This window comes from Dipodomys ordii, unplaced genomic scaffold, assembly GCF_000151885.1.
Source record: "Dipodomys ordii isolate 6190 unplaced genomic scaffold, Dord_2.0 Scaffold32, whole genome shotgun sequence".
In the NCBI taxonomy this organism is placed as follows: domain Eukaryota; kingdom Metazoa; phylum Chordata; class Mammalia; order Rodentia; family Heteromyidae; genus Dipodomys; species Dipodomys ordii.
The window spans coordinates 1,884,635-1,908,701 of NW_012267248.1; the positions used below are offsets into that span (position 1 = coordinate 1,884,635).

Genomic DNA, 24,067 nt, shown 5'->3' on the forward strand with positions numbered 1-24,067 from the left:
AATGGGCCTAGGGCTTTGAGTATGCTAGGTAAGCACTTTATCCCTCAGTTACATCCCAGACCTAGAATGTTCCTTTTAAATTAAAAATCTCACCATTCTAAGAATTCCAAGAGCACCTTAAAGAAAGGTCAATGATTTCTAGGACCCTTGGGCCTTGATCATAGTCCCGTAGGCACTGTTACCTAAGAAAAACCCCAAAGGGTCATTTGGGGGTCATATTCCCCATATTCTGCATCCCACAGATTGGTTTTTCTTCTAAATGTAAACCAGAAGCAAGTTTGCACAGTGAGCCAGTCACACGCCAAAAGGACAAAGAGCTATTGTTGAGCTCTGACACTTCCCACTCCCAGAAAATTCTTCAGAGGCTCCACACCTCAGACACTGGGGGAGAGGGCATAGTTGCTGCACAATGGCCCCAACTGCCTGAGAATCTTTCATGCTGCCTTGACTCTGCAGGTAAGCAAAGACAAGTTTATGTTCTCTGAATGCAGCAGTGTTCTCTTGAGTGTTGCTTTAAAATTTCAGGCCACAAAGTAAGTATGCTCACTGTCACAAAGACCACGTGCTCCGTGAAACACGGGAAAGTCTACAGAGAAGCAGAGCACCAGCTATCTGCCCTCTCAGTGGGACAGCTGAGGGACCTACCTAGAAGACACTGACAGTAGGTGTCTATCAAGACTCAACGGGCAGAAAGACAAAGTTTTTGGGTAATCCAGAAGCATGTGATCCCAGAGGAAAGGAGAGAGGCTTCCCAGACCAGGCACCTGGAAACTGGCTATGCCATGTATGCAGCCCCGGGCAAGGCCCTTGCCTCTTGGCAGCCTAGGTTCCTCATTTGAAATGAATACTGTGAACACATTGCTCGCAGGCAGACAGAGCAAATGACAATGAGGCTCTGTGCTGCACAAATCATCGGGAGGAAAGGCCACGGAAATCACATTTCCAAAACAGCAGCATAGGCCACCAGCTCCCCAAATGACTCTGCTGCCCGTCCTCAAGGACCACAATGACAGTTTTAGCTAACTGCTATTTTTAGCTAATTATCACAGAATCAAAGAGAAGTGAGCAGGTGACATAAGTCAGGAGGCTGATCAGAACTTGATTCAATGACTACTTATCTACAGCTATAGAGATAGTTGCTTGCCTGCTTCAGAGAAGAAAGGAAAAAAAAGGAACTTAGAATAAATGCTGTAAGTAGGATCTCAAGATGGCATGTCGAATTGTTTAAGAGCTGGATCTTGAAGTGTGGGAAGAAAGATAGTGTTTCCTGTCTCAGTAAACATGGCCTTTTGCTTGTGAACCTGCCTTGCTCAGCTTGTGATAGAACACTATGAACTGAGAGTCTGTACCTCATGAAGCATCCTTAGCTTACCTAGAATTATTTCTGGAAATGCTCAATGAAAATTATACCCATAAAAGATATACTAAGTATATTTAATTCAGGAATGACTTCAAATCTAAAAACCTGTTTTTACATTACCTGATTCCCTGAAGTTGAAGCTCATGCTTCAACTAATTTTGCCTCAATATGATTTGCTTTCCATTATTATCTTCCACCAGATAGGGAGGACATGTGGTGGTGGTTGTGGTGGAAGTGGTTGTGTGTATGTGTGTATGTGTATTCTTTTTTTTTTTTGGTTTTGTCGTGGGGCCTGAACTCTGGGCCTGGGCGCTGTCCCTCAGCTCTTCAGCTCAAGGCTAGCGCTCTATCACTTGAGCCACAGCGCCACTTCCAGCTTTTTTCTTTTTGCTTATGTGGTGCTGAGGAATCGAACCCAGGGCCTCATGCATGCAAGGCAAGCGCTCTACCACTGAGCCACCTTCCCAGCCCCTGTGTGTATATTCTTAAGGAGATTCACCACCAAATGCTGAAAACATAGTAGACCTACTTGTCAACATTTTAAGGAAAATCATTCATTGATCAGATGCTTCAAACACCTGATTTCCAGTTTTTGTTTCCACAAAACGTGACATTCACTCAATCTTAAAACAACTAGTGGCCACCTGCTTTACTATCAGTTTTGACAGAACTGCAGCCCACCAAACTGCAGATGTGGGGACACAAGAAGACTTACCCCAAAGTGGCAAACACATTCATAGAGATATACCAAGTGGTTTCTACAATCCTCTTTAGACAAGGCACCCTGAGTTTGAGGCTGGGAAAGCCAAGGTTGCTTAGGCACCAAATCTGGACTTACGTATTTCTACCATGAACTAACTGGAACTGGTAAAGGATCTAGTAGCAGACATATTGAAGTCCAATGCAAAGGCTTGAAGATACACTCTATGAGGGGTGAAAGGTACATGTCTCACTGGGGAGGGACAAAATCAAACTCTTCCCCAGCAGCCAGGTGATTTGTGAGGAGTTAACTACAGACTTATGAAGGCCTTGACAATGCATTACAAGTTATACAAACAGAAGCTGAACTGGCCAAAACACACACTTAGAAAACACATCTATAGAGGGATGCTCCAAGCTAAGCAAAAGCTTGGAGCTAAAGAAGACAGTGACCTGGTATAGTACTGAAGTTGGGTTTTTCAGCATGAAGAATGGAAAAGGAATAGACTCCATACAAATTGATGGAGTGTTGGATTCTGAGTATTCTCTAGCATTCCTCAGCTTTTATCTGATTCTCAGTGAGGTTAATTAAACCAAGAAGGTCAGGGACAACCAAGCTGTTCGCATCACAGACTACAGACCAAGGGCACAGCTGCCACCAACCACAGTTCTTGGCTGGAGTCAAAGCTGGCTGCTCAGGTTACTACAAAGTCCTGCCTCCCCAGAAGTCATTGCTCAGCTGGTTTGAGGATAAGCCCTGGAAAGTGTTTTTTGTTTTCTGTTAAATAATCAGCTTTCTGATTGAGTTTGAGGCACCAGGTTTAAGAACCACAGGTCATGATAGACAATGGTTGTTCACACATAAAATTCTAGCTACTCAGGAGGTGGAGATCATTAGGAATGTAGTTCAAGGTCAGAGCAGAAAAAAGTTCATGAGACCACTAATCAATCCATAGCTTGGTACACTGGCATGTGCCTAGAATCCCAGCTACATAGGAGATGGCAATAGAGAGAATGTAGTTCCAGGCTAGCCCTTGCAAAAAGTTTTTTGTGGCCCGGATCTTAACAGAAAAAGCTGGGTGTGGTAGTTCAGCTACACAGGAAGTGCAAATAGGAAGATTGTGGTCCTAGGCAAAATGTGAGACCCTATGTCAAAAATAAACAGAAAAAATAGGGCTAGAGGTGTGGCTCAAGTGCTGGACTGCTTTAAAGCCCTGAGTTCAAACTTTTATAACACTACCACCACCACCACCACCATCACTACCACCACCAAAAAAGAACCCTTAGTCATATAGGGTGGGTCCTTAACAAGATACACCCACAATTCTGATTAAGGTGCTAGTATTACCTGATGAGAAATGAGTCTCTAGCCATTTTCTAAAAAGACTAATGAAATGCTGAGAATATATCTACTGTAGCTTTGATAATTGATAGTCAAAATGAAGTATATGGTGGGAAATAGAAAATCCCATTTGCTATTGTTTGACTGAACCTGTTGCGCATGTGGCCTGTGATTTTTGGAGGTGCTTCTTTGCATTTTTTGCATACACAGTAAGTTTAGGGTTTATAGATCCACCTTGCTTAGCATTGAACTACTCTTGGATATCTTTTTTTTGTGTGTGTGGGGGGTCCGATTGTGGGGCCTGAACTCTGGGCCTGGGTGCTGTCCCTCAGCTCTTCAGCTCAAGGCTAGAACTCTACCACTTGAGCCACAGCGCCACTTCAGCTTTTTTTTTTCTTTTTGCTTATGTGGTGCTGAGGAATCGAACCCAGGGCCTTATGCATGCAAGGCAAGCACTCTACCACTGAGCCACTTTACCAGCCCTCTTGGACATCTTACCATCTGGACAACTCCTTTGCCACCATGTAAGAGACATGACAAATGTGGAAAGCCATCTTCTCAGTCAGATTCTGGGCAGTAGAGATCAAAGTCCCTGCTGGCCTCATGAGATGAATTGGGTGGAAGGACTGTTCCTCAGGCATAGTAAATGTCACAATAAGTATTCGGCTTTGATATGATGTCATGGTTGACTAGTAGTATCTGCTAGTCTCCAGCAGGACATATCTTGTATTCTAGTGCAAACCCTCACCTGAGCTTTAACTAATGCCTGACACATTTCCTCTGTTTATGATAACATGACCTTCTCTCTAATCTTCTCTAACACTTGTCAATGGACTCCAGGATCAAGAGAGAAAACTGTAAGAGATTAGAGGTTTGAGTCTTTCCAGAAGATACAAGAGATGCTGGATAATTTTGCCAGATTAATATAGACTCCTTTGAGGAGTCTTGCTATGATAGTAATCGCATCAGTTTGCAATAATACAGTATCTTTAATCATAAGATGTCAACACATTTCACAAACACTAATTTAACCTCCCACTAACTTTTGTGAAGTTTAACATAATCATCCTTCATTTAGATGATGAGGAAACTGAGATGATATATAAAGTTGAAGATGTAGATAACTAAATGTAGAACTTTCAAATGCTGCCTTCTATCTTAACCCCTAATTACTCTGACCAAAGTGTCTTCCCTTGTTTCCTTCAGATACAAATTAATATTATTGCCAATGGTTTACATAAATGAGAGTAAATGTAAGACCACATTTCTAACATGTCCCCCCCAAGCTAACGTGGGATATAAAATGTCACTCATAGGGATAGAAGATAGAGAATAAATAGCAACTCAGGTTTTAAAATGAGTACATACTTTACTCTTTGAAGTCTAATGGTGACCACAAAGAATGAGGATCTCAGAAATAAAATTCAACTGCCTGAGAAAATTATGAAGATAGAGAAAGGAAAAAAAGGAAAAAAAAGTTGAATTCTGTATAAAAACAGAACCACCACAAAAAAGTCAGAAAAGGAAGGAAAAATACGTCTAGTAAGCAATGAATGGTTTGTTAAGTTTGAATTTCAATAGAGGTTTGTAGTAGAACAGTATAAATACTATTTAGTTGGAGGAGGGATAAAGAAAGACCAATATGAATCAGATAGTCTGACAAAATGTCCATTGATGAATGGTGACACAGCACAGATGTACAAAGCTGTTTTTGCTAGAGAAAGCTAGAAAGACAAAGCCATTATATCTATGTTTACTCAAAAATGATAATTGTATAAACATAAGACTATATAGAACCCAGTCACTGACATAAAACTGATAGGCTGGAAGAACCAGAGTAGACTCGTGGTGGCTGCTCTCAATGGACAAACAACTAACTCTGTTTTATGTTTTGCCAGATAAACCCAAATGACAGAGGGCAAGCGTTAGCCCTTTCATAAATATGTTAAATAAAACCACAACTAGAAACATTCCCTTAGCCACTGCTCTCTATATGGGTTAGACTGTCCTAGTTCTCCAGTGGCCTCCAATGTATGTTATCTTTTCACCTCCTTTCTGGAATCACTTGGTGGTTGCTCAGCACCACATGTGACAATCAGGCACAAGCCCTGGCTGCTCCCAGCACCCACCACCCACCCACATTGGGATTGGGCTCAAGCTGTTTGTTCAGCGTCTCCTCCCTGTGGCTGCCTCCTACTGCCCTCCTTGCCAGCTGAAAGGGGAGACAATTCATTGGCATCAGTGGCCACCCACCTTTAGGACAGTGGGAGGTGCTGATTCATGAAAGTAGTATTTTATCTCACCAACAGAAAAACAATTTCAATCAATAGACTCCCCTTTCCCCAATGCACTCACACATGCTACACTTTACATAAGCCAAACTGCACAAACGTAAGTTCTCCCTTATCTAAACTTGGTAGTATGAAGCAGAAAAAAACCTCAAGAAAAATTTAACAACTTCTATTTCTCCTCCCATTCATGAATGAATCCATTAAAGTTAATTCCTCATATTCCCAACATAAGTTAACATTGTTAGCAAGAGTCCTAATTTGTCAGGCCATTTCTCTTCATGTGGGAAATACAATACTAAAGAAAACTATACTTTAGGTCTCTTTTTTAGAAAAAAGCCCCTTTTCTATTTGTTTGAATTTTTCACAAAAAAGTGATGTGCATAGAAGACAACAGAAACTTTACTTCAGAAATTAAAAAAAATATTGTTCTACCAATGATCACTTATTTTGCACACTGATATCTTTAATTTTTTTTACATAAAATTAATTTTGTGATGGCTTTAACTTAGAGCCTGGATGCCTTCGCTTAGCTTTTTCATTCAAGGCTTGTACTCTACCACTTGAGTCACAGCTGCACTTCCAGCTATTTGCTAGTTAACTGAGATAAGAGTCTCATGGACTTTTCTGCCTGCAGTGGCTTTAAACCACACTCCTCAGATCACAGCCTCCTGAGTAGCTAGGATTACAGGCAAGAGCCACTGGCTCCTGGCACTTTTTTTCTCCTGCATTTTATAAAAGCAGTAGAAAAACGCTGAAAATTCTTTTAAAAAAGTAAGTAATAACATACCTTTAGGTTTCTGTAAATGTTAGCCATAATAGCCATAATAGCCATTTACCAGTTAATATTTCTTACTTTTTTATTCAGAAAGTTTTAGGGGAAGAATAGCCAAGGAACACGTGCAAAGGAGGAACCAAAGGTATAAAGTGTCTCTTTCATCAGGAGGTCCTGTGTTCCATAGTCTCTGAGTGGTACAGGAGAGATAAACAGCCACCAATGAGACTTTTCTTACTCACGTCTCAGATCTGGAAACCTTCATTTGATCCTTTTTCAGACAGAAATAATCTACAATGTATTTTGCATATGCAATGTTATCAATACAGTAGTTCCCTAAGTCTTCAACGATATCAAGGAGCTGTGAATGCTTAGGAGGCGCTCTGTCCTGATGGATCTAAATGGTAGGACTTGCTGTGCTGTCACCATCACTATGAGGAAGAACCAGGAATCAGTTCTGATATACTGAGTTTCTATGAAATTGTTGGGATAGATTAAACTTGCAGAGATGGAAGTAAGGAAACCAAAAGTTCACAGAAGATGACAAAAAGAGAAGACAATATCAGGAACAAGAAAAGGCAAAAGAGAACAGAAAATGAAAGAACTGTTGAAAAAGGCATAGAAATATAGGGATAGAAATGAAGTACTTATGAGAGTTAGATATGTACATGTAAGCTGTAAAAGAAGTGTAATACTAGTTTTGACATAGTATTTCTACAGAAAGAAAACAATAATTATTTTTTATTTTGGCTATTTAGGATTTAATTATAGTTCAGGACTGGGGGCATGGCTCAAGTGGTAGAACAAGCATGAGGCTGTGAGTCCGAACCCTGGTACTACCATAAAAACAAAAAAAGAATTTAACTATAGTTTAACCTTGGTTTAAGTAATGTGGGTTATACCAGAGCTGTCTGGAAAGTATGAGAATGGTTCTTTGGTGATGTGGACAAATTTGTGCACTTATCCTGCACTAAGTGCCACATACTACCCAAGGCCATGACATGTCCTTATGGCCCTCAGGCTCCCAGGTGGAAATGACACATCACAATAAGATGGAGCAAATGCCTCACAAGAAGTGACGGCTGACTTTGCCTGGGGGAAGCAGAGCAGGTTTCAGCAAGAGCTGACATTTGTGTAGTGCCTGAGAACCAATAATTCCTTCATTTCTTCAGTGTGGTTGTTGAGTAAATAAACATTGTTATGTTACAATGGAAAAGACTAAAGTTCAGGAACTTTAGGAAGCCATACAGGGGTGTGAAAAGTGGCAAGAATGAAACTTGCCTATTCTATAATTATGCTGGAAGCCAGTAAGATATATTCACAGCATCACTATTAGACCAAAATTGACTCAGAAACAAACACAAGTTATTAATTTGCCTTAACAAAAACTTGACATTCTCCAATAACTTGGTTTAGTTGATGATGTTAAACTTCTTTTTTGTAACCTAGGTTCAAAAACAAGGAAAGTAGCCCGGGTTTAAAATGCACTGTCTTTTTAATACCACTAAGAAACACTTTCACACAGAATAAATTCCATTTTCTACAAAATCTCTATAGGGGAACATTTCATTATAACCCGAGAAATGGGTAAAAAACAATAAATCCTCCTGGAAAGATTGTTAAGGCCTCATGTTTATCATATAAACATACCTTTCATATGCAAGTAAGATCTCTATTCTGCATTTGAGTCACTAAAGAGACTGGAACAGTTTTGTAATTTGTCACAAACACAAAACTGTATTATCTTACTTAACTTAGTATCCATAGGTATGTAAGCACCCAAAATGTGAAATATATCAGGAGTCACAGAGCTTGTATCAAAAAACTTGATGGCAGTCTCAAAAAGAAGAGTGATTACATGGATTTTAAGGAAGATATATGTTTGGATTTAAGACTCATGACAGCAAGCAAAGATAACAGAAACAAAAAAGGAGGCAAAAATGAAGCACATAAGAATGAAAAGATACAGGAAAATAAGAAGGTAGGACTAGCTAAGTGGCTGCATGGAGGCCACAGATACTGAGAAAATGTGCTGCTGTCCACAAGGTGAAGGAGTGTGTGCAAGACAGGCTGAGGCTGTGGTGGTTCAGACCACCAACCAAACTCCGTTCTCAGGATTCCTAACTCAGTTAAAGTCCCTGCTGTATGTCTTCATAGGTTAATACATTTCTAAAAAGCAGCACCCCTGCCCTAATGGGGACCACCTCTCAGCTCTGTTTTTTAAGCAGAGATCATTCAAAACTGACTCTTAAATTCCCATTTATTAGGAAGCTATCTGTGTCTTCATTTAATATCTCCTCAGACTTTGGAAAGGTCTCTTCCATTGGGTATATGCACAGGGGTTTGAATGTGGTTTTAACAAAGCTTTCAACAGATGAGCAGCCAATATCTTCTTTCTGTTTTCTTCCTTGGAATGACCAATACTATAGTTTCTCAACAACAACAAGAAAAACACCATGGTGTTTTTAGCAATGGTTCCAGCTAGTTAATGTGGTCAACTCTGCCAATAAGAAACCTTCATTCCCCTGAGCCTGGAAAAGGAATACTATAATATCAATCCAGAAAATTTTAGCCCAATTCAGTCTTTCAACTTCCAGAATGGAAAGACGCTAAATATGAGTAGTTTTAGGCTGCTAGTTTAAAGTTTATCCTATGTTTGATATTTTTTTTTTACTGCAGAAATAGGAAACCAACACATAATTTAGACTGAAGAGTATATCTGCTTGTCACTGACAAGTATATCTACTTGTTCTGACCTCTTTCTTCTACAATAGGCCTCTAGCTCAAATGCTTCTTTAATGTCACATGGATATCCACAAGATACTGCAAATGTAATAGCTTTCCAACCCCTCCCCTGATAACTCTCTCTTCTCCTCTTGAGGGACAAGTGAAGAAGGTTGTCGTCAGACAAGTATTACAACAGATGGAGACTGCCTTTTGTGTGGTGGTTGTGCTGCTGAGTTTTCTGACATCCTAGGAAAAGCCATACAACCTGATGGATCTCAACACCTCATAATCCCTAGAAGTCAGTAATTCAACATGTCTCTACTTTCCACCACTATCGTTGTTTCTACCAGTGGATCAAAAGCTGGTAATAGTAACTAGCCAATAATTTTTTTTTGGCACGAAGTTGTCTAGGTAAAAAATAAAACAAATATTTAAATAAAAATATAATCTAGGAGTTGAAGAGTCCACAGTACCACTCAGAAGGTATCTTTTGATAACTAATGATTTCACATCAATAAATGATGATTAGAAGGATAATTAATAATGAGGACAGTAATAAAAATGATAATATGCAGTACAAAGTAATTTATACTTACACAAGCTCTTTCATCTTTCAAAATTCTAAACTGCTTTTCAACTTGACTTCTTGACATATCCATTTGAGATTGGGTCTTTGCTTGCCTCTGGAGCTTGGTTTTACCAGGGTTGAGCTGTAGTAACCACCTGCCAGTTAATAAAACCCTTTGGTATTAGCCCTTAGAATCCTGCAGGAGCCTGAAGGTAGAGAATAATTACACAGGGTGGGGAGGCAGGTTATTCTGGGCCTATGGCTCCGAGATACAAGTGTTCAGTACATGAATTTTGTCAATTCTTAACCCACTTTTTCAAATGTATTTCTCAGATTTAATTCTTAGAGACCAGAATGGTCTGGACCTCAAAATGTTCATTTGGGGAGCTCATCTCATGGTTTTGATTCTTATCTCTTATACATTTGGCCCTCGTTCTGACCTCTTTCTTCTACAATAGGCCTCTAGCTCAAATGCCTCCTTAATGGCACATGGATATCCCCAAGGTACTGCAAATGTAACAGAGTCTCCACCCCTCCCTTGATAACTCTCTCTTCTTATCTCTGATCTGGAGTCTCCACCTCCAGTCAGTCAGCCTCGGGTCCTGGAGTTGCTTTCAGCTTTGGGATACTCTTGAGGATGCTGTTGTCCAATCTGATCCTCATTCCTATAGTTTCCATCTCTGCAATGTCCTGTTTTGTTTTTCTCTCATCTCCACTGTTCTATGTTCATGAGACTCTCATTCAACCTCCCACCTCCACTGGAGCTTCATAACTGCCCCTGTCACTCACCTGGATGAGAGCTACTATCAGATATGACTTAGCTCATCCACTTCATGTTTTAGGGTGTTAGAGACTAGTATTAATATTAAATGTAGGAATTCAGTAAACATTGGGGTGGTTTTTTTGGTGCCAGTCCTGAAGCTTAGACTCAGGGCCTCAGCACTGTCCCTAAGTTTTTGTGCTCAAGGATAGCACTCTACCACTTGAGCCACAGATGTACTTCCAGCTTTTCCTTTACCTTTTTTTTGGGGGGGGGGTTAATTGGAGATAAGAGTCTCATGAACTTTCCTGTCTCTGCAGGCTTTGAAACAAGATCTCAACCTTCTGAGTAGCTAGGATTATAGGCATGAGCACCAGTACTCTGCTAGTAAACATATCATAAGATATTTATTTATTTATTTATTTTTGGTCCTGTCATGGGGCCTGAACTCTGTGCCTGGGCGCTGTCCCTCAGCTCTTCAGCTTAAGGCTAGTGCTCTACCACTTGAGCCACAGCGCCACTTCCGGCTTTTTCTTTTTGCTTATGTTGTGCTGAAGAATCGAACCCAGGGCCTCAGGCATGCAAGGCAAGCGCTCTACCACTGAGCCACCTTCCCAGCCCCAAGATATTTTATTTTTTATATAGTGATATGTTCCTGAAAAAGTGAAGGTAAACTATAATGCTATTTTAAATATGCATGGTAAATACAATATCTAAAGTATTCCTATGATGAATACTGAAACCTGATTTTTTCCTACTTGTACACCTATTCATTTTTTAGTCTGCATATCCTTATACCAAATTTTCATGACTCAAGACACACTTGACTTATTCAATTTATCACAGCATTATAAAAGGTATAAATTGACTTTGCTATCAAGAACAATTCCTATCTAGAACAAGAGATGAATAGAACCTAGTATTAAACACAGACCAAACATGTTGAGAACCCATATCAAGGAGTCAGATAAGAACTATTGAGTCAGGGTGAGATTTGATTGACATACAGTATAAGTATATATGGAGATACAATAACAAAATCTATCCATGTCCCTGTATAAATATTATAAACTCAATTTTTTAAAAAGAGATACTAAGAGAGTAAGACCTCAGTTATGGATCTATCACATTGGAGATTGCATCAAAAGTGTTCAAATGGAGCCAGGTACTGATGGCTCACGCTTATAATCCTAGCTGCACAGGAGGCTGAGAGCTAAGGATCATGGTTCAAAGCCAGCCAAGGCAGGAAAGTCTGTGAGACTCCTATCTGCAATTAACCACTAGAAGACTGGAAGTAGAGCTCTGGCTTCAAGTGACAGTGCTAGCATTGAGGAAGAGTTCAGGGACAGTGCTCAGACCCCCAGTTCAAGCCAACAAATAATAAATAAAATTTCATATGAAATCTCAACTTTGCTAGTAGATATAACAGTGAGTGAAGAAGCCAGTTTAGCATGCTCTAAGGAGGTGGGTGTGAAGCAAAAGGACATATGTTTGGTAAGAGTACAGTTGAACCCAAAGGAGAAGTATGTGAACAGTATTTTAGCAGAGACAGAATACTCCATTTTAGGGAGCAATGGTTTTCAAGGGACTAAAATCAAATTTGGCAAAGAATAATTGACCTTATTGTAATCATAGGAAGAATAGAGTGAAGAGGCCACAGACATGCTCTTTAAGATCTCTCTGTAAATAGAGACTTGGATGAGTTATTTTAAGATAAACATGTTTCATAGAACAGGATGAACATTGATTATTTGTAAAACAAAAAATTAAAAACCAGCAAACAAGGTTTTATAACATTTCAGAATATTGGCTAGAATGGAAATAAGGATGAAATAGGCAATTATACTGATGATGGATGGATCTTTTTTGCAAGTAATAATTCTTTGGATGACACATATATAACAGTATGTACATAAATTGTTCCCCAAAAGTTTTACATTTTGAAAGCTTGCTTGGTCCCCTGCCCTGTGATTCTAAGGGATCTGATCTAGTAAATGGGTTCATCATTAATATTATCAATAAGATGGCACTGTTAGGAAGTAAGGTCTAGTTGGTGCTTGTCCCCAGCTCTTTCTTGTCTGTTTGTCTCTGTCTCCTGGCCACCATTAAGTAAGCAAGTCTGCTTTACCATGCTCTTCTACTATGATTCTCTGCCTCCTCACAGGCCCTAAAACAATGAGTGAGTCAGCCATGGACTACACTCTCTGAAGCCATAAACCCAAACAAATCTTGACTCCCTTATATTGTTTGTAAGGTATTTTTCAGAGTAATACAAAAAAATTACTAATACACTATATCAAAGCTAATTTAAGTAGAAGTTGATCTCAACTACTAATTGTTCTTCTGAAAAAAAAGTAGCTGCTGATACTAAAACAATTTCTAAGAGGATAAAAAGATCTTGTAAATTATCAAAAGGCCAACATAATGTTTACAAATGAGGATAATCATTATTTGGATAGATTTTGGGGAAAAAATACAGATTCCATAGGAATTCCCTATTGGTGCAAGTAGTGGAAGTGTCTATACTATTATCTATTGAATAATTATAGTATTAAAGTATTTTAACATGGGAGAAGATATATGTACATAGACTTATTTTAGTCTCTAATGATATTACTTAGTCTTTAGTGATATGATTCTAATTCAAACCTAATTATAAGATCTCTAAAATAAGAAAAAAATGGAAAAAAAGAAAAAAATGGGAAAAAGCCAAGAACATTATGATAAACCATTTCTTCACATATGAAATGTTTTGAGACAGACAGCAGAGGGAATATTATATGCCCTTGGGGTTTTTTGACAGGATCCTATGAAGTATGGAAAGCACACAGTGGAATATTTGAGAATAATATGAAGAGATTAAAATGTAAAGCTCTCTTGGTTAAGTCCAAGAAAGGACAAGGGCAGGAAAGGCCAATGTGGTTAAGGAAGGATATAAAGATTAGTTTGAGAAGCCTAAGAGAGAAGCTTAAAATATATAAACAGTGATTTAAACATGCAAACTATTTATAAAACACAAGTATGTAAGAAGTCCAGAGAATAATTTAAAAAAGAGGAAGTATTACAAAAGGCTTTCTTGACTGTATTTCATAGCACAATATGGTTTGAAAGTTGTAAAAACATTAGGTGGCAGAGTATTAAAATTGTAAGAAACCTATCAGAATAACTCATCAACTTTTCCTTTTACAGGTCCTGTAGTGTGCTGAAGAGAGGCACTGTCCCTCATCTGCTCTCTCTGGATGTTCTGACCCAACCTCCCTGCTATAGACAGAGTAACAAACAGATGAGCAGGAGTTGACTGAGGACAAGAGCATTAGAGGTCAGAAGGATCAGGACTAGAAAAGACAGGTTAGCCTCTTACCAGAGCTGGAGCAGATGAAGGGATGCATAAGGATCTCATTTCTAGCTTCTGAAGGGTAAGTGTGAAAAGTGAGAAAAAGGGACCGTTTCAGAACAAAAGGCCAGCCTAGTGATCATGTTGAGTGTTTTTCAGTCCCAAATATACAGTCAGGCAGAGGGAAGCTCTAATTAGTATTTATACAAGTCCTCTGATGACAGGTCAGATTCCCGAGGTCTGGAAAGTGTTATATATCGTCATTCTAAACAGGGCTATGTGATAGAGTGAGCAGTTATAGCCCATTTAACTTAACATCATTTATAGAAAAATATTATGAAAAGTTTGTGGGGGGCCATAGGTGGGACAACTCAGCAAGCATATGGTAATCTGATTAGAAACAGGCCACATGTTCTCACTAGAGGAAGGTATTGTTTTAACTAGTTTGTTGGATTTCTTTGAAGTTTTTCCTTTCTTAGTTCTAGTTTTTAACCTGTGTCTTCTTACTAATACCTATATAAAGACCAGGAGTAAATATATCTTGGGAAATAAAACAAATACAGTCATTAATGACAGTATCAGAAATACAACAGAGAAAAAATGAGTATTAAGGACAAATTATAGAACAAGGGAAAATAATTGTACTTGTAGAGTTGAAACAAGTGTTAATGAATTAACTAATTAATTAATTTCACAAAAGACACTTTATTTTTGGTCTGTGACCATATCCCTTATCCCACTGCTTAAAGTTTTCTGAACCAAAAAAGGGGAGAGGGGATGTTTTTGTTTGTTTCACTGAAAAGGAAACACTTGACTTTTTCCTTTTCTTTTTTAGTGGATTTAACATCTGATATAGCTAAAATCTTGGTGAAAGAAGATGAATATTTCATTAACCCTTATCTCCTTATGAATTTTCCAACTTTAAAGTTCTCAAAGAACATGAAGACATCTTTATGATCTTAATAGATCAGCAGCAACTTTTTCTTATTTAAATTTCTATATTACCGAATAGCCACTGAAGAGTCAGAAGGATGAAAATAAAACTATCACAAAAATCTAAGTACACATAATGTTTGCTAATGCCTTGATTACCCATGCTATCTTCTTCTTCTTTTTTCTTTTCTGTTTTTGGTCAGTCATGGGGCTTCAACTTAGGGACTGGATGCCATCCTTGAGCCTCTTTGTGCTCAAGGCTAGTACTCTACCATGTGAGCCACAGCACCTTTTATTGGAGATGAGAGTCTTATAGGGACTTTTTTGACCAGGGTGTCTTTGAACCTAGATCCTCAGATCTCAGCCTCTTGAGTAGCTAAGATTACAGGCATGAGCCACTGGCACCTGGCTACCATGTTATCTTCTTTTAATTTGGTTAATCCACAGAGCTCATTGATGGTATCATTCTATTTTCCCAAAGGTTTGGAATTCTAGATACTGATATTGCTTCTACATCTATCATTTCTCTGATTGGAGTGGGAGTCCCTTGTGTCTTGTTTATCATTGTATTCCTAGGGTCTAGAACAGTATTTGATAAATACTTAATGAGTGAATAAATAAGTAATAAAAAGCAGCAATACTGGATACTTACTTTGTGAGATACTATATTACTGACTTAATTCTCCAGTAACTTTTTGATAGAAATTTCATATTTAGTACTATTTTAACAATAATTACTGAGAAGTAACTTGACTAAGGTCACACAGCTAGTCACTAACAGGTTTTGAACTTAAGCTGTCTGCCACAATGGCCAATATTTAAGCATAATAATACTTCCTCACCAGAAATTAATATGCTATATAATAAATCTGTGCATTAACATATGTGTGTGTGTACAACAGTAAATAGAGACACTATTTTATTTTGTATTGTTTTGTAAGGCTGAGGATGGAATTCAGGGCTTTATACATGCTTTGCAAAAGAAAAACAAAGGAGGAGGCAACAATGCTTGATAGGAAATGTACTCATTACCTTGCTCATGTAATTGTAACTCCCTCTGTACAGTATTTTTACAATAAAAAATAACATTAAAAAAAAAACTCTAACCACGAGCTATACTCAAGCCCAAGGAAGGAATCCTAAGTGACAAAGAAATCAAGCAATAGTCATTACTAAACACTAGAATTCAGGGGCATGAGAAATTTAAAGTCTAAATCCCAGATCAAGCTTTCTGTAGTAGCAAAACTCCTGAACAATCCAAAAAACCCCAGAGGCTACTAGGTAGAACACCAAAAAAAAAAAAAAATGTGGCTCCATTCAGCTTCATTGCATGCTAGATCCTTAAACAGAATAAAAAGTTTCCCAATTTTTATGTTGGTAGAGAAGCAAGATTTAGGTATATTGTGGTGGCTAAATCATGACAGACAACAATTATCCTCACAAGGAGAACTATGTTCTTAATGGAGTCACCAATGACCTTTTTCCAGTAAGTAACTGCATTTGCTGAGGAGAGGGCTTTCTTATGACCAGGGAACAGCTCAAAAAAAAACCCCAAAGAAACACAAAACTACTTTCTGTCAGTCTTGCTTGCTGTAGGACACTCTGAGACCTGATATGTATGACCTCATCACTTTTTGTTTTTCAACTTTTCAATGTTTTTGTTTGTTTTAACTTTGTTTTCAATCCTTCATTCTTAAGCCATTTGACTGCAAGAAGATCTAGCTTATGCACTCTGTGCCTGACATCTCCTGGTGCTACACATAGAACTCAGGACCTTGGTAGATGTTAATCAAATGCTCTACCACTGACCTACATATACCCCCAGCCCTAGTTTATGTTTCTGGAATTAAGTGCCTTATGTTAAGGCAAAGAAACTTTCATAGAATCTCAAGAAGAATGAAAATGTGGCATGCAAAGGATAGACTAAGCTGCTCAGCAGGGAAGGATAGGGTTTAGAAGTAGGAGAATCCTTTAATTTCCCTTCTGTCAGTGCTGACTAGCCTCATGGGAGCTCAGTGCTCCTTACAACTTCCTTATAGCTACTAGGGCCCTAAGCCTTGTGAAAAACTTGTTTACTATGTAGGCTTAAATTCTGGTCACCTTTCAACTGGAGGCAATTCCACAGAAGGCCATCATGTCATGCTGATCCAAGTTTCAGAGAATCTTGTTCTGAGGAATGGGGTTAAAAGTTTAATTTTACTCTACAAGAAAACCATGCTCAGTGGACTACTAGTTTGAAGTGTGGTAAATAAAATTAATGCAGCCTAAAGGCTTAGAAAGATGAAAAACAGTTTAAGACCTCAAATTAGGCAGTAAAGGGAATCTCAGAGGAGAGCAGATGAGGGGAAAATAAAGCAGGCATATGAAACCAGACACCAATCTTGCGTTCCAACAATGCTGGTGTCAACAGAGTTGCAGAACAGGTATGGTGATACCATTTGAATGGACAAAAGGAACTGGATGGCAGGAAAGGGGGTTGATAGGGATTCAAGAACAGTCTTGTTCGTCTTAGGGTCCTTTTCCTGTTCAGCAATTCTTTTGTGTCCTTATCAATCCAACACCTTGCCTAAGTAAGAATGACAGACAATCCATTCTTAATGACTTCCTAGCTTTTGAAACTATTTTGGTGTCAGAGAAAGAGTACATGAAGCTGCTGTAAGAACTTGGGTTTTTGTTAGGTTGGTAAAGTTTCTATAATGATATGACCATTTTTGTTTGTCTCTATATGTGACCTGCTTGGTGTTTCAAAAGAATGATGACTTTGTCACACCCTATTGGTCCAAAGGAATAAATGGCAGCTGCTAGGGCTCCAGACCCAGACATGGTCAGTGCTGTGTCAGCAGCAGCCTGGCTCACATCTTCCATCCCCGAGGGACAGCACATCCTCTCCTCGACACACCCACTCAACATTAACACCAAGAACAATTGCTCCCTGTGTCAAGTCCCAGCCCCGCCCTGAATCAGGACAATGCTGGGTTACATGACTCTATTCTCAAGTACTGCTTACTTCCTTTGCTTTGGATTTCCTTTGGGGACCAGCTTACCAAGAACAGCTTTTTTCTTGTTTGAAACAACACATTTTAAAAGATGGTTAGTGAGGACACAATCACTTTCTAAGCCTTTTTACTCAGTTTCCCTAATCTCTGTAAGGCTGCATTAACATACAGGAATTTGATTCAAAACACAGAGAAAATGGACAGAAAGATTTCTACATCAAAGAGGACCTCTGAATGGCTCTATGTAATGAGGATTAGGCAACTATCACATATAAGTAATTTTTTCGTTGAAGACATTGCTTTCTGTTTTCTTTACATATTTATGTTAGATTTGAGTTCTCGAATTTTGCGAGTATACAACATATTAAAGCAACAGTACCAAGCAACACACATTTATATAAAAATTCAGAAAAGGAAGATGATACATTCTAACAATATATACTGTTAATACTAACAATTTACATTATTTCTCAATTCAGACCCTTCAGTACTTAGAAATTTATCTACTCATTTACCAATCAATATTTATTAAGTACTTACCCTTGTTATAGTTTTTTTTTTAAGTTTGTATCCTCAAGAAATCAGTTTGGTAAAAGAAGAAAGACATGAAAACAAGTGATTATAATAGGCCTTATAGAAGAATATATATTGCATAAAATATGGATAAAGAAGAAAGAGTGGGCTGGGAAGGTACCTCAAGTGGTAGAGTGCTAGCCTTGAGCTGAAGAGCACCCAGGCCCAGAGTTCAGGCCCCAGGACCAGTCCCCTCCCCCCAAAAAAAAGAAGAAAGAAAATTTTCAGTGGTATATGCATCACAAAAGGCTTTAAGTATAAAGCCGTCCCCAAGTTTAAAAAGATCTGTCACATCTGTCCCAGGGGACCAAACAGAGGCAGGGAGGCAAAGGAGAAAGATTATTACAAGGTTTATTAGAGGAGCCATATTTGTCCTGGAGAGAGAGCGCATGGCAACCTCTCCTATCTAGGTAGCAGTCTGGGCAGAGAGAGGGAGGAGCTGTATAGTGGGAACTCCAGGGCTGGGAGAAGCTCCGGTCTGGGTGGAGCTGAGGACCAAAGGTGGGCATAATGCTTACAAAGGTCAGTCTTTAAAAATGTATGAGAGACCACTTATGGGCTTTCCACGTATGGGTGAATGTGTATGTGTGTGCACATGCACATACATGCACAAGTATGTGTGCACACATGTGCACAGCTGGAAAGGCAGATGGGTTCCCTAAGTCCAAGAAAATGAGGGCTTTGTGAGTCAAATAACCTGTAGGTATTAGCAATCATCCCTCAGAATAGACTAACTGAAATGAGATTTTGCTCATGCTGTGAGTCTTGATTTCTGAAATCACCTATTTATTTCCTTCGGTGTGCTTTACTTTTGTTTTTCTTTATAGTGCAATGCATTTTGTGGTAAGGATGGTATCTTAAATTTAATTCACTATTCTGGTTTGGGAACTGCTTGCTGAAGGATGTCAGAAGGCCAAAAGTGAGCTTTGAAGGTTGGCAGCAGGCATTCCAAGAGAGCATTTTCCCAGCCAGCCAAATGTGGCCATGCCCTGGGTGGTGAGAGAGTCCTTACCACTTCAGTTGGTCGGTAGTATTTGAGATCCACAGTCACATGAACTTTGCCGGTTTCTTTACATCTGCCCACTTCATTTTCATTCTTTCCTTCCCACCTGCAAAGAAGATAAACACTTAATCAACTCCTAATTGCTTGGGAGCATTTGGCTCTGCTTCAGTCCTCAGGAGGCTCCCTGCCTTCTCCCAGCAGGAGGGGATAAGTCATTCTCTGCAGGAGCACAGGCCAGCATGCAGCCTTATTATTAGATCAACAGTGGCTTTCAAAGCCTTTCTAGATCTTTTGTGAAAGGTTAGAACTTCTTTCTTTCCAAAGAAATCATGCGAATTCAGAAGTGACACTTTAGAAATAAACAGATGGGACAAATATAAAAAGGATTGTGTAACTTTCAGGGATTTCAATGATTTTTGTACTTTTTTAGAATGCTGTTGATAAATCAATTATTATAATTAATGTTTTTATACTGCTCCTTTCTTCATTTTTCCTTTTTTTTGGGGGGGGATACTTTTACAACTATTTAGTATCGACTCAATGCATCCCATTTGGGGATGCGTTCTATACCTCATTGGCCACTCAGTTCATCCTGATATTTATACAAGTGCCACTGTTCCCAGAAGTGGACTCCATTAATACATCTCAGATGATTACATCTTCCACAAATGTACAACTAGTTGTTCACTTCCTGGGAAAGGAGGAAGACATGGTTATGTCTCTACCATACCTTCTCTGACTAGACTGTGATATTATTATTATTAAATTTTTTTTTTGCCAGTCCTGGGGCTTGAACTCAGAGCCTGGGAGCTGTCCTTGAGCTTCTTTTGCTCAAAGCTAGCACTGTACTACTTGAGCCACAGCACTACTTCTGGCTTTTCCTGTTTATGTGGTACTGAGGAATCAAACCCAGTGCTTTGTGCATGCTAGGCAAGGACTCTACCACCACTAAGCCTCATTCCCACCCCATGGGATATTATTTGAATTGGAGTTTCATACCCTAATCTCTTAATGGTTGAAAACAGCAAGTCTTGAAATAAGGATACTGGGTCTAACTGGTGCCATCTTGGTCATGTGGTAGATGATAATTTTTAACTGGTGCCATCCTGTCTTCATGATGGAGGAAAGTGGAGTCCTACCTCCCAGGTAATGGGCATGCCTGAATTCCTAGAGGTAGGAGCAGGAACTTGGACAATAGGTTACTGGACTAGTAACCAGTCCTTACCTGAGACCCTGCCCCTGCCCCTGCCCCTATTTAGGCTGGGATCAGATCAGGCACCAGGACGCCTTGTCTCATGCCTTTTGGCTCTACTCTGGTCACTGTGGAGTCCCACTTCAGTTCTCCATTGGAGTTGATCTGGTTTATTAGTATCTTTTTTTCTGCTCTTTCTTTTCTCTCCTGCTCTCATGGCTCAGTTTTCTAACAGTGTTAAGTATATTTGAGGGACTGCAGGTCTTTGGGACAGGAGTTCACCTGCACTAGCAGGCTTTGATAAAGACTCCTGATTCAGCCTCTCAAAGTGTGGCACATCTATTAACCCAGGGATGGAAGAAGGGAACATTATTAGTAAGATACTTCACTATATGAGTTCTGGGGGTGTTGAGAGTAAGCATTAAATATTGAAGTAGGTTAGATTTAAAATAGACTGAATTTTGGAGATATAAACTGCATTCACAAACTATTTCTGATAAACCATCTAGATATTCTGTTAAATCATCTCTTGGTAGCAGATTAGAAATATTTCATTGTAGGAATATTAGTTTATTAGTGTGTTTAATTTGCCAATGGACTCAAGAAAAATATGGAAAATATCTCATAAGAAAAAATATGGCACAGTATGCTGTACAATATAAGATGGTCATTTCCTCATAATTATATGTTTATTAATTAAGGAGGTGTTTGGCAAGCTACTTATTTGGTTTAACTTCTTTCTTAATATTGAGTAGATCAGTTTGAAAAATTAATGTAGGCCAAAGTATTTCAAAGCAAGATGATCAAAGATAAATATTTGGAAAACTTAACTGGAAACACTATAGATGTACTAGAGTAAATGAATTAAGTGCTTTGAAATGAGATAACCTAAAGTATCTCTTAAGGCTAACGTCCAATCTTCATTAATATTTATAACTGCTTAAATCCTGATTGTTTAAAAAATTATCTAATTTTAAACCTGATTAGTTAAATGAAATATTTTCCTTGGCTATGTTTTCAGTAAATGAAAGGATATTTATATTTCATATGCATATTTAAACTTCATTTGTGTTGTATTTTATCCTTCCCAAAGATACACAGTCCAATGGACAACTTCATGACAACCTCTCCAGGGAAGCCAAAGGGTTAACAGAAACAAAATTCAATGCTGTTCTTTTTCTTCCATTTGTAGCTAAATTCTAGTCAATATAGGTAATGCTGTTTTACATAAACACATTGATTCCACTATCCTTAGATGTCACAAACTTGAGATGCAGTCATTCAAATCTAAAGGTCAATTTAACACACACACCACACACCATATTCAAACTCATAAAGCCTTGGTAAAGAGATTTCCATGTGGGTCAGACAAGAATGAGACCACCTGGTGGGGGAAAGAGAGGGGAGTTTTTAGAACCCAAGTCCTCAAATTTGTTCATAGGAAAGCCAGACAGTAAATACTGTGTGCAACGAATCATATACAAGCTGTGTTAGCTGTTCTTTTCTCTGCTTTCTTTTGCTCCTCCATTCTCATTTTCTTTATTTACTTTTACTGTTATACAAACTACCCTTTAAAATGGATAAATGTCATTTTCATCTCAAGGAAAATAAAACTCAGGTCTGAACTGGGCTTAGGCCTGTAGGTCAGAGTTGGCTTCTTCAGGGTAGGGGCATCTCCTCACTGTTAGTGAAAGGAATTTTAGAGTTTACTACTGATTCTTTTTGGTTGTTTTGCTAGTAACAGAAAAGATTTGGAATTTGTAATACTAGTTCAAATGGGTAAAGGCTAAAGGGTAGACATTCCTTATCTCAGTAGTTTATTAAATATAATTTGATCTGGGTGCCAATGGTTAACAATTGCAATCCTAGCTACTCAAAAGGCTAAAAACTGAGGATTGTGGTTTGAAGCCAGCCCAGGCACGAAAGTCTGCGAGATTCTTGTCTCCCGTTAACCACCCAAAAACTGGAAGTGAAGCTGTGACTCAATTGGTGGAGCTCTATGTAGCCTTGAGCAAAAAAGTTATGGGACAGTGCCCAGGCCCGGTGTTCAAGTCCCAATACCAACACATCAAAATAACAAAAACAACTTAGCAGACTTATGTTTACTTACTCTGGTACCTTCAGGTCTGAGCTACCAGCAAGCCTTTGGTATTTCTGTCTGGACACTGTCTGCTGGGCTTCTATCTGGTAAAAGCTTGAGTACAGTCAAAACAATTACTAAGAGCATGGAATTGACCTCTACAATTGATACAGCTCCAATCAAATGGAACTAGGAAATGGCTCAAAGCAGAACCAAGTTGGCAAATACCACTTTCTAGTCTGTAACAAGTCTGCATGAGGACAGTAAGCAAAAGTTTAGGCCAAGAGCCAAAAAAATATTCAGTTACAACAATACATAAAACACTTGTATTAACAAGTAAAAGGTAACAGCTAACTTGTTCTAACAAGGAATGTCATGACTCAAAGCAGAGATGCAAAGCCAGTGAAGTGACCATGGCTTGACAAGGAGTCGAAAGGAGACTCAAATAATTAACAGAAATTACGACCAACTAATTTAGTTTAGCAGTTCACCAGTGAGATTCTTTTGTAATTCATTCTTTTAAAATAAATTGTTAACTTTTAACAAATATTAAATAGCAACAGGAAGCACTGAAAATAAGATAATCAGGCCTAATGGGGTGAGATAAGGTTCTATTAAAACCTACTCAACTAGGAGCCCCTTTAAGGAACAGCAAAGCTCAAACTGGCTAAGTCAAGTTTGGAACTATTTTATGTGTACATGAGGGCGGACAATGCACCCTCACTAGTACCTGAAATATCACAAAGTTCTTTGATCTCCTTTTCTTTTCTTTCTTATGTTCTGAACTTCAAAAGTTTGTACAAGTCCCTCTAAGTGTCCAGTGCTTCTTGATCAGTCACCTCTCATCATTCTCCCTCATTTTGTCTGTTCCCTCTTTCTAGACTCATTTGACATTTTTCCTTTTCCTTTATTGCACATATACATTGAATATTCTGGTTGTTTTTATCCTATTCCCTTTTTCATCCATCTACCCTCTGCCAACAACCCCCCTTTACAATCTTATCTCAGCTTCCTGAGATAAACTGTTAATTGTTCAAAAAGTTTACTCCATGGAGTTTCAGTCCTGCTTATACAATAAAGGTACCTGTACAACCATGTTCACTGCAACCAAGTCCACAAAAGCCAAGTTGTGGAAATAACCCAGATGCTCACAACAGATGAATGGGTTAAAAATTATCTTTATGGAAAATGAAGTTTTAGGTAGCTATCAGGGAAAATGAAATTATGTCATTTTTAGAGAAATGTATGGATTTGTAAAGAATTTATTTTCAAAAAAGGTTGTTTTGGGGCTGGGAAGGTGGCTCAGCGGTAGAGCGCTTGCCTTGCATGCATGAGGCCCTGCGTTCGATTCCTTAGCACCACATAAGCAAAAAGAAAAAAGCCGGAAGTGGCGCTGTGGCTCAAGTGGTAGAGCGCTACCCTTGAGCTGAAGAGCTG

At 38.8% G+C, this 24,067-nt stretch overlaps 1 protein-coding gene across 1 annotated transcript in view; it reads right to left on the reverse strand.

The window, feature by feature from the left end:
* Positions 1-24,067, reverse strand: part of Gmds (GDP-mannose 4,6-dehydratase) — a 472,970-nt gene that overhangs the window by 73,185 nt on the left and 375,718 nt on the right. The window contains exon 9 of the mRNA XM_013016609.1: positions 19,368-19,464. Coding sequence (XP_012872063.1) covers positions 19,368-19,464 — 97 coding nt within the window. The remainder of the gene's footprint in view (positions 1-19,367; positions 19,465-24,067) is intronic.